Source organism: Maniola jurtina, chromosome 20, assembly GCF_905333055.1.
Source record: "Maniola jurtina chromosome 20, ilManJurt1.1, whole genome shotgun sequence".
Classification (NCBI taxonomy): Eukaryota; Metazoa; Arthropoda; class Insecta; order Lepidoptera; family Nymphalidae; genus Maniola; species Maniola jurtina.
This window is the reverse complement of record NC_060048.1, coordinates 11,694,677-11,706,734: the sequence shown is the minus strand read 5'-3', so window position 1 is coordinate 11,706,734 and position 12,058 is coordinate 11,694,677. Positions and strand designations below refer to the sequence as shown.

At 40.4% G+C, this 12,058-nt stretch overlaps 1 protein-coding gene across 1 annotated transcript; it reads left to right on the top strand.

Moving 5' to 3' along the window:
* Nucleotides 1–2,036: 2,036 nt before the first annotated feature.
* Nucleotides 2,037–10,195, top strand: LOC123875874. Its single transcript, XM_045921932.1, has 3 exons — nucleotides 2,037–3,192; nucleotides 8,631–8,779; nucleotides 10,052–10,195. Exons 1-3 carry the CDS (start codon nucleotides 2,037–2,039, stop codon nucleotides 10,193–10,195), a joined length of 1,449 nt encoding a protein of 482 aa, XP_045777888.1.
* Nucleotides 10,196–12,058: the final 1,863 nt, after the last annotated feature.

The window sequence follows — 12,058 nt, the reverse complement described above, 5'->3', positions numbered from 1 at the left end:
GAAGTCACGGGCATCCTCTAGTCAGGAGTAATGCGATGTATTTGCATTCGTATAATCAATCTAGAGTTAGTAAATAGTACTTTAGTACTTACCCGTAATACCCCTTCAGGAGTCGAGGGTAAATAATCAGGAATAATGCGTTGAATTTGCAATCGTACAATCAAACGCGTGAGATCATCCTGTATATCATCGGTTTCACAATAATTACTGCCCGGGTTGGCCAGCACACAACTCCTTGCTAATATCGTGGCGAGACATAATATAAATAAATCCATTTTGTTGACTTTTCGCACTGATGATTTGACTGAAACGAAAATACTTAATGATTTTAAGCTTATTTCGTGGTGTAACGATATTTTATATTGCAGACACGGGTACATATCACGATTAATTTGGTGTTTTTACCTGCCGATAAATATATCTTTATTTTAGTGTTTAACAGGGCTCTCTCCGTCACTTAGGTACTCCATACAATCGTAGCCCCAATTTCATTTGAATATTAAGCAACCAAAGTCCATTAAATTTTGCAGACATAAATTCTATAAACTAATAGGTATCTGTGCCTGTGGTGTTTTAGATTTTTCTAAAAATATTTAGTTTTAAAATTACAGGGGCTCAAAAAAGGCTTTGTATGTGAATTTATAAGACCGCGTAACTTTGAAACCGAATATTTTAACGGAAATCTGGAAAACCACATGCATAGACATTAGTTTCCGGAACGTTTCTACAAAATTCCATTGAGTATGATGGATTAGTATTCCAATGAGAGACGAACTACGTTTGTATGGAGCGAGTGACGGAGAGACCCCACTTAACCTTTTGCGAGTGATATTCATTTGACATTAAGGTAACTAAATATATAAAAGGACTTTTCCTTTTATTAACCCCCGACCCAAAAAGAGGGGTGTTATAAGTTTGACGTGTGTGTCTGTGTATCTGTGTATCTGTGTATCTGTGTATCTGTCTGTGGCATCGTAGCGCCTAAACGAATGAACCGATTTTAATTTAGTTTTTTTTGTTTGAAAGGTGGCTTGATCGAGAGTGTTCTTAGCTATAATCTAAAAAAATTGGTTCAGCCGTTTAAGAGTTATCAGCTCTTTTCTAGTTTTCTTGTAGAAAAGAAGGTTAAATAACCGTTAGGTTCTTAATATTATGTCAATAGACAAATGTCAATCTGTCAAGATGGACGTTGCCTAAATACATAATTATTTATTTGAAAATGATGTTTTGGAAAACTCAAATACTTTGGATCGTCGGGGGTGTTATAAATTTTTAATTTACACTTGTATAATATTACTGTGACTGATTGATCTATCAACGCACAAACTACTGGACGGATCGATCTGAAATTTGGCAGGCAGACAGCTATTATGACGTAGATTGAGATGAATCGTAGCACCGAAAGTTTTATGTATTGTACCTGTACGTCAATATCAATAATCAATACGTCATTAGATGGCTGATAAAAAAACCGGCTTTGAGGTGCTAAAGTAAAAGTAAAGTAAAATATTCTTTATTGTACACCAACAAGACATCACACTAATATTATAAAGGAGAAAGTTTGTATGTGTGTGTGTGTTTGTGTGTGTATGTTTGTTACTCCTTCACGCAAAAACTACTGAACGGATTGGGCTGAAATTTAGAATGGAGATAGATTATACCCTGGATTAGCACATAGGCTACTTTTTATCCCGGAAAATCAAAGAGTTCCCACGGGAATTTTAAAAAACCTACATCCACGCGAACGAAGTCGCGGGTATCAGCTAGTAGTAATATATAAATAACTTTATAGATTTATGTACAAAAGGCGGCCTTATCGCTAAAATAGCGATCTCTTCCAGGCAACCTTAGGATGAGGAGATAATAAAAATTAAAGAAAGTGAAAGGGGTGTACTAATAAAATAAAGTAAAGAAACATAATGTATATATATAAAATTTAAGAAAATAATAATAATAATACTACGGCCCAATCTTCGGCGCCCGCCGCTGGTGGTGTACGCCGCATGCGCTGGACTTCTCTCATGAACGAGAATGTCATGCGTGCGTACTACAGGGCGACAGGAGGGGAAACCGGACGGACTGGCTACCGAGCGGCAATGTACCGCGAGTTCCTGCTGCTCGAGCCGAACTTAACTGTCACGGAACAAAACCTGGCAGACCGGGCTCGGTATATTCAGCGTTCTAACATCTTCAACGCTACCGAGCTCGAACGATTACGACGTGAGGCTGTCCCGGAAGTCTCAGCACCTACCGCAGAGCAAATCGTCTCCCAGGCGGCGCCTGTCCGCGAGGAGACAATTACCACGTCACAAGATTTGCCTGTGGAGGAAGACACTGAGGGAACAGTCTCCCTTGATATAGAACGGATGAGAGGGATTCTCGAAGAGGCGATTTCTGAAATCCGGAGCGCTCCTCTAGAGAATCGTCCGCGGCTCTCCCGACTTACACTAAATGTAGCGACGCGGGATGTCATTGAGGCCATAAACAAAATGCTGCCACAACATCTGGAGAGCAGCACTGGCCTGGGTGATACGGCTTCTATTCTCTTCGGAGCGGCGCTAGCCGTGCACCGATTCATCGGTGCCAAGACTCTGGGGCCGCGGCGTGCTGCTGCTACAAGCCACAGCGCGGAACCGGCCTGGAAGAGGAGAATAGAACACCGTATCACTCTGGCTAGAGTCCTCATTGGCAGACTGCAAAGCTTCAGGTCGGGCAACGCTAGGCCAAGGATTGTGCGCTCTGTTAGAGTTGCGTTTAACGGGTGTGGGGTCAGGTTGGACCAGCCTGACATCGCGCAAAAGCTAACAGAGCGCATCGACGACCTGAAGCAGAAAATCGCTGCATGGGGGAACCGCATCCGACGATACTCGGCAAGGGTTGAGCGATTTCAGCAAAATCGTCTCTTCTCGAGTGATCAGAAAAGGTTCTACAAAAGACTGGAGTGCCCAGCAGTCTGTTCTACCTCTCAGCGACCGGACCCGGCCGACCTAGTCACCTTCTGGCGGGGGGTGTGGTCGAGAGAGGTGGAACATGAGGAGGGCCCTTGGATTGCGGCGGTAGAGGAAGCATGTGCCAGAATAGAACCGATGAGCCCGGTTGCCATCTCTGCGGAGGATGTAGCTGGTGCAGTAAGGCGGGCCCCGAACTGGAAAAGCCCGGGACCCGACGGACTGCATCACTACTGGCTGAAAGGTTTTTCGGTTTGCCATGCGACCTTGGCTCGACAATTCCAAGAGGCTCTCGAGCAGGGGGCGCTCCCGAGCCTTTTCACTACCGGGATCACTCACCTAGCTCCAAAGTCAACCGATGCCACCGATCCGGCTAAGTATCGCCCCATAACGTGTCTTACTACCATCTATAAGACACTGACATCCGTTCTGAGCCTCAAGATCTCCCGTCACATAGACGAGAATAACATCATGTCTGGGGCTCAGAACGGATGTCGGGGCGGTAGTCGTGGTACTAAGGAGCTCCTTCTCATTGACTCCGTTGCGGGCCAACTGGTCAAACGCAACCGTCGGAATTTCTCCGCCGCCTGGATCGACTACAAAAAGGCATTCGACTCGGTGCCCCATTCATGGCTCTTGAGGGTCCTTGAGCTGTACAAAGTTGACAGTGCAGTTCGAGACTTCCTGGAGGCATGCATGGGGCAATGGAGCACGATCCTGTGTCTCCATGGTGAGCGGTTGGCGGCTGCCGATGACCGGATAAGGATAGGGCGGGGTATCTTCCAGGGTGATTGTCTGAGCCCGCTATGGTTTTGCCTGTCTCTGAACCCGCTTAGCACCCTGCTGGGGGGCTCGGGGACAGGCTTTCAGTTTCGGAGAGGAGGGACAAAAGTACCTCACCTTCTGTACATGGATGACCTCAAACTGCTGGCACCCAATGCCACCCGCCTGAAGGAGCTGCTGAACATCACCACTGAGTTCAGCAATTCCATCAAGATGGAGCTTGGACTGGACAAGTGTGCGGTCATACATGTGGAGAGGGGACAGGTTACTCATTCGGCCGAGATTAGTCTCGAGCCATCCAACATTAAGACCCTCTCTGAAGCTGAGTCATACCGGTATCTGGGCATGTCACAATCCCTAGGCGTAAAAGAGGCGGACATGAAACAGTCTGTTTGCGAGGCCTTTTTTGGCCGTCTGACAAAAATCTGTAAAAGTTATTTGTCAGGCGCCAATAAGGCCCGAGCTTATAACGGCTGGGTTATGCCCGTCCTCATGTACACCTTTGGCGTGCTCAGCTGGACTCAGACCGAACTTGACGTCCTGGACAGAAAAGTCCGCACGACTATGACTCTCTATCGCATGCACCATCCAAAATCGTCTGTGATGAGATTGTATATCCCCCGGAAGTGTGGAGGTCGAGGCGTATTAAGCGTCAAGACCATGCATAACCGGGAGATATCCAATCTCAGAACCTACTTTGAGACGATGAGGGGGTCCCCCATGCATAGAGACGTCATAGAATGTGATAAAGGACTTACTCCACTATCCTTAGCCAAAACCGAGTGGCAGAAACCGGTGGTACTTAGCACCTCTGACCGGGAGACCGTATGGAAGGAGAAGGAGTTGCACGGACGCTTCTTTAAAGCTCTTAATGAGCCACACGTAGATAAAAAAGCGTCCGTGCAATGGCTGCGCTTTGGTGACCTCTTCGGGGAAACCGAAGGGTTTGTCTGTGCGATACAAGATCAGGTGGTCAAGACGCGGAACTACCGAAAGTACATTCTGAAGGATGGCACTCACGACATCTGTCGAGCTTGTCGCTATCCCGGTGAGTCACTCAGACATGTGCTTTCGGGATGTTCGGCGCTTGCCAACACTGAGTATCTGCACAGACACAACCAAGCAGCCAAAATCCTTCACCAAGAGCTTGCTCTGAAGTACGGTCTCCTGGATGAGAGGTTGCCGTATTACAGGTACACACCGGTGCCGGTACTCGAGCGCGACGGAGTCCGGCTCTATTGGGACCGGTCCATCATCACGGACAGGACTATTCTAGCGAATAAGCCTGACATCGTGGTGGTGGACCGGGCACAGTCGAGGGTGTTTTTGGTGGACATCACCATTCCATATGACGAGAACCTCGTGAGAGCTGAGACGGAGAAAAAACGCAAGTATCTTGATCTGGCTCACGAGGTTTCCGACATGTGGCATGTGGAGTCCACCGAAATCATCCCAATCGTCATATCTGCAAACGGGTTGATCCCAGTCAGCCTCGCTCACCATCTGAGGCGACTGGGGTTCCGTGGCAGTTCGCTCGCAGCCAGGATGCAAAAAGCGGTCTTGCTAGACTCGGCTAGGATAGTCCGCCGCTTTCTCAACCTGTCGCCCTGACCCCCGGCCGTTTGGTCTCCCCTGCCGGGGCGTAATCCTCCGCCCGGTACAAATATGTATTTATGTAAATGTGTATGTAGGTTTATTTATTTTTATGTATGTAAGTATATTATATTCCCTTTGGCTTTTATATATTATATCTATTTTGTAACCGGGCGTGAGAGTGAGTTATATACATAATACTACAGTAAATAAGAAAGGAATAAGGATAGGAATAGGAATAGACGACAGATACGAAATACCGTACATACAGGAATATATTCACTTATATAAAGCTTTTCATTTATTTTAGAACTTAAATATGCAACTCGATATACCTAAATTATTTCGTTATACTGTATTGAGAAAACAACAGGCATAAAGCTATCTTTCATGCTACTAATTATTATGAAATTAAATTGCGACAATTAAAACATATTGCTTAAAAAATTAAATAACTAAAACACGTTCGTTTAATCTTAAATGCATTCGTGGATGTGGCGTGTCTGATAAGTTAAATAATGGCGTCTAATTAAAATTAATTATTTCTTATATTTTGTTCAATTATGCATGTTTTCTTTGTAATTCATTAAATGTTTTTTTATGATTATATAATTTACATGATAACACTACAAATTATTTTATATGCCATCAGCAGCTACTTCCCTTATCATTTTTTGGTCATGATAACACATTTTTCAGGCACCATGAACAAGCAGAATGGCTTTAGAGAGTAGCTCCTTATCATGTGAATCCAGCATCAGTCAATTCCGAGATCAATATTATTATTTTTTAATGATAGTCTATTAGAGTAGGTATCTACCTATTGAAAAATTTATTTAACAGGGCACTCTCCGTCACTCGTTTCATACAATCGTAGTTCCAATTTCATTTGAATATTAAGCAACCAAAGTCCATGAAATTTTGCAGACATATTCTAGAAACTAATACCGTGTCTGTGGTGTTTCAGATTTTCCTAAAAATATGTAGTTTTAAAATTACAGGGGCTCAAAGATTTGTATGAAAATTTTTAAGACCGCGTAACTTTGAAACCGAATATTTTAACAGAAATCTGGAAAACCACAGACATAGATATTAGTTTCGAGAATATGTCTATAAAATTTCATGGACTTTGGTTGCTTAATATTCAAATGAAATTAGAACTACGATTGTATGAAATGAGTGACGGAGAGAGCCCCCTTCAAAGTTAGTTATACAGTCCTATAATATAGGGATTTATTTTTATGCATATTATACCTATATGGGATTTATTTAGGGAGTTGGATAGGGATAGGAGGTAGTTGAATGCAAATAAATATTTAATCACTACAGTTTTAGTATAAATGCGAAAGTGTGTTTGTTTAATGATTCAGAATATATTCAGCAGCCACATCTTTGCCACTGTGGCGAGGCAGTGGACGTATATGGTCATTGGTCACCATGGCCTTGCATGTGCCAAAAGTGCCGGTCGTTTCTCCCGTCAAGCTTCCCTGAACGGAGTCTTAGGTCTCTTGTCACGGCTAAAGTGCCTGCAGTATTAGAACCAAATGGTTTGGCACGTAGCGATGGCAAGAGACGATGGTATGACTCTGGTTCCGTGGAAACAAGGAGGGTCGCTTGTATGGGATGCCACGTGTGTTGATTCACTGGCGCTGTCTCACATACAGGTGACCTCCGTGAGATTCACGAGAAATGTCTGTAGATACTGTTAAAAACAACACGTTATATATATTTCTAAACAATTTGTAAGCCCACCCGTGCGAAGTCAGGATGGGTTAACTTGTATGTAGTTAATAAGTGTGTGTAGTTCGTTCCAAGTCACTATCAACTATTTCCTTTTAGCAACAGCAACTTTTTCTTTGTATTTGCACCTATCTTCCACTGCTTTGCAATACCAATTAAATTAAACAGCAATTTATTGTATTCAATGATTAACCAAAAATGACACCATATTGGAACTATTTAATCTAAAATTAACATTAAATTGTAAATTTTATGCCTTTTTGGCATGCAATAATATCATAAGACTGGTTTTTTGATAATAGGCGCACTTCAAATCTTAATAATTATATTAATAAGCAGTTCAGTTTTGTATATAAAAGCAAATTATTTATTTTTAGTCTACTTGTTAAGTATTGCTCTCCGGGATCTTCAGGCTGAATATTAACTTAAAGGTAAATTATAATAACAAATAATACTTTAATATTTGAACCCAACTGATGGTTTACATAATCTATAGTATTAATATTCTAAAGACGAAGGATTTGTTGATTGTTGTTTGTTATTTTTTAACGAACAATGTAGAGAGAACCAGCTAGTTATTTATAAATACAGTGGACCCCCGGTAATCCGGCCCCTGTCTAATCCGGCACCCCCTGTAATCCGACATGTCTGTTACATTGCGACATGTACTATTATTGGATATTTTTGACAATCTTCTTATTTTAATATGTACATTTTGTGTGTACAAAATTATTTCCTAATATAAAGTTATTATATTTTGTAAGTTCTATAGCATTAATGACGTTAATATTGTTTAATTTACTAAATTTGACATACATAATGAAGTACTTCAGAGTAAATATATACATATAACATATAGAATCTTATCATTGGATCTGTAATTTGTCCGATTACAAGGTACTCTTTTGTAAACATTTCCGGATTATAGGGGGTCTTAGGCAGTACTCTATAATCCGACAAATTCGATAGTCCGACACAGCCCTGCAAAATGTTTGTCGGATTACCGGGGGTCCACTGTAGTTGAATTTTCACAAATCCTTCCTAAGCAGTTGTCTACGTGATAATAGCTGTGTACTTTACTGCATGCTATATTTCAGCCCGATCCGTCCAGTAGTTTGAGCTGTGCATTGATAGATCAGTCAGTCAGTCACCTTTCCTTATAATTATACTAGAGGATGCCCGCGACTTCGTCCGCGTGGATGTAGGTTTTTAAAGATCCCGTGGGAACTGTTTGATTTTCCGGGATAAAATGCTTATGTCAATTACAGAAACGCAAGCTACCTCGGTACCAAATTTCATATAAATCGGTTAAGCGGATGGGTTTTTAGGAATCCCGTGGGAACTCTTTGATTTTCCAGGATAAAAAGTAGCCGTCCCCGGGATATAAGCTAACTCTGTACCAAATTTCGTCAGAATCGGTTAAACTTGTTGGGCCGTGAAAAGGTAGCAGACAGACAGACATTCGCATTTATAGTATTAAGTATGGAAGTATGGATAGGTATTTAGATGTTTAAATATTCAGATATTTTTCGCCAATAACAAAATATTTACGTGGATCTGTTGTAGGTGACATTATGTGGGCTTCGTTTAGTCTTTTAGCCATACTGGTGGTTAAGGCCACGGCATACGCTACCTCTGAATATATAGAACAAAGACATAGAGAGTTTGAGATCGTGCCCTCCATCATACCAGAAGCACCAGAATATCTACTTACAGTAAGTTTTTGCATTCACCTAGAGATTTTTTGAGTTTTGCTAGTCAGGTGGTTAGACTTTGGCCTTCCTTTATGAGGACCTGAGGTTCCATCCTCGGAATGGATTTCAAAATATTCAGAACTAGATGATACCCGTGACTTCGTTCGCGTAAACTTTTTTTAATCCCGTGAGAATGGGAATTTTCCGGGATAAAATCCTAGAAAATCAGAAAGAAATTGATATAGGTGACTATATCCGGGACGCAAGCTACACCTGTACCTCATATAAGTAAATTGGTTAAGCTCTTGCTTTAAGAGGGCTCTCTCCGTCACTCGTTTCATACAATCGTAGTTCCAATTTCATTTGAATATTAAGCAACCAAAGTCCATGAAATTTTGCAGACATATTCTAGAAACTAATATCTAAGTCTGTGGTTTTCCAGATTTCTGTTAAAATATTCGGTTTCGAAGTTACGCGGTCTTAAAAATTTTCATACAAATCTTTGAGCCCCTGTAATTTTAAAACTACATATTTTTAGAAAAATCTAAAACACCACAGACACAGATATTAGTTTCTAGAATATGTCTGCAAAATTTCATGGACTTTGGTTGCTTAATATTCAAATGAAATTGGAACTACGATTGTATGAAACGAGTGACGGAGAGAGCCCTGTTTACGGGAAGGAAAACATCGTGAGTAAAAGCTGATGTGTGAAGTCGACCAACCTGGGCTGCGTGGTGGACTCCCCCCCCCCCCACTCATTTTGAGGGAAGACTAGTGCTAAGTAGAGAGTCAGGGATGGATTGATCTTATGAAAGATTTTTTTTTTCGTGATAATACTTTATCGGTTATTATGACTTATATCCATCCATCCATGATGTAAATTGTGCAAATAATTTAATTGTTTTACAGATTATTTATGGACCATGCAGAGTATATTTAGGTAACACCTTACCTGTGTGCGCTACTACTAATGAACCGTTTGTATCCTTTCCCTATCCAAACGATGATATCCTGTACACGCTGGTTTGTTTTAGTAAGTAATTTATAAAATCTTAAAACCTAGGTATAACGCTTAAGAACTAAGAAAGGGTTGCAGACTACCGTGGCCGCCATTTTATTGTGCCGTTACAGCTGTCAATATGATCGGGTAGGGTTAGCTAAAATATACTTACAATTTACATAAGAATTGATCTCGAATGATAAATAATGTTTTTATCAGAATGTAAATCTTCAATTCCACTGATGTCTGCATCATTCTCAAAGTTGTTATCATCTTAATCATCATTACAGCAGCACCTTATAAAAATAGTGCCAAAACTTAGTACAAAAAGCGCACCGGCCGGAATACTGCTCTTCCACTCGGATGACTCCAAAAGAGACCAGCAGCACCCAGGCACACTGATAGGTTACCTGGCTGGCACCCCGAGACCTTAGTGATTAGTCAACTTGTGACAACTGCCATCCCTCCCGCACCGCTCCATTATCGCAGGAGCCTACTCAGTTATGCGCTATACATAATCTATATCTATAAGTCAAAGTCAAAGTCAAAGTCAAAGTCAAAATCATTTATTCAAAGTAGGTACAATTTGTAAGGTTATTTTTAAAAATTGATTTGAGTTGTCAAAAATAATATAAAATTATTAATTTACCTAATGCAGGTAGTTTGATAAAATCGATATTTGGCTCATTCGATGTCATACAATCTGTTGCTAGGAGGCCAACAAGATTGAACTTGCATAAATACGGGTGTTTTGAAGGTTTTAGTTCAGTCTCCTTCCGAGATTCGGAGCGATATCGCATATTTTCGGTATTTGGATTGTGAACTGTATAATTAGATGTTGTGATAGCAATCACGCTCTAATTAAATTATTTATTTTGGCATTAGTTTGTTTAGATTAAGACTCTCGGATTACCTTTACACATTGAACTTGTGTTTTTTGTGTTGGTAAATGAGAGGACATTCCAATAATTCCATAAAAATAATTAAATAATACCTGCTTTTCTGAGTGACGCCAATAATTCAGAAGCGGGATGTGTCTCACGTTGTCTTAATTTCGCTTTGGTATCTTTTTGTAAACAACCCACATTTGATTAAAATTTTTATTGAGTTTGATTTGGTGATTAAAATTTTTAGTTTTTTTTTAATAATTTAGTCTTTTGTGAAGTGGAAAGTAATTTGCAATAAGTGGTTCAGATTTTGTATACATCGAATGAGAAGTTAGTCGTTTGGATTTATTGTTGACTTGATATTAAAACTGAGAGTTCGGCAGTTCAGGGGTAGGTTTTAATAATTTGACGCAGGGCAGGATAGCCCATGATTTGGATTTAACTTAGGGCAAGGAAGCCCGCGACTGACATGACAAGATTGATTAGAAACACGAGGACGTGTTAAATTCAGGACGGCCGAACTGTAAGGTTATTTTTAAAAATTGATTTGAGTTGTCAAAAATAATATAAAATTATTAATTTACCTAATGCAGGTAGTTTGATAAAATCGATATTTGGCTCATTCGATGTCATACAATCTGTTGCTAGGAGGCCAACAAGATTGAACTTGCATAAATACGGGTGTTTTGAAGGTTTTAGTTCAGTCTCCTTCCGAGATTCGGAGCGATATCGCATATTTTCGGTATTTGGATTGTGAACTGTATAATTAGATGTTGTGATAGCAATCACGCTCTAATTAAATTATTTATTTTGGCATTAGTTTGTTTAGATTAAGACTCTCGGATTACCTTTACACATTGAACTTGTGTTTTTTGTGTTGGTAAATGAGAGGACATTCCAATAATTCCATAAAAATAATTAAATAATACCTGCTTTTCTGAGTGACGCCAATAAATTGTACTCCTTTTGATGGTCGAAATAGTTAAACTTGTACGATATAGTGGTGATAATTAATTACGTTACTTAAAACTAAAGCTACGAGGGTTCCAAACGTGCCCAAGTCTGAGAAGAGCCCACAACAAACTCAACCGGGTATTCTTTTTTTTTATTATCACCACTTTACAAAATCACATAAACTTATTAGAACTATCAAAGCTACTATATATACTTATTACTTATATACTAATACTAATAATAAATAAAATTGAAGTGCCTGTCGTAATTTCGAAATAGCTACCTCATATTAAGCTCATGTGGTTATTTGAACGATACTATAACTGAATTACACGTTTTTAAAATTTTTCCCTGTCTGTCAGTTTAAACGGGCTAATCTTTGGAACGGCTGAACCGATTTTGACAGGATTTTCACAGACAAGTAGAGGGAGTGACATAGGCTACTTTTTTAACCGA

Excerpts from the sequence above, each read along its gene's own strand:
- LOC123875874 (XM_045921932.1), top strand. The coding sequence starts at position 2,037 with ATGCGTGCGTACTACAGGGCGACAGGAGGGGAAACCGGACGGACTGGC. Across the intron at positions 3,193-8,630 it reads GCATCACTACTGGCTGAAAG|GTGACATTATGTGGGCTTCG; the intron begins GTTTTTCGGTTT and ends GATCTGTTGTAG. Across the intron at positions 8,780-10,051 it reads CACCAGAATATCTACTTACA|CAGCACCTTATAAAAATAGT; the intron begins GTAAGTTTTTGC and ends TCATCATTACAG.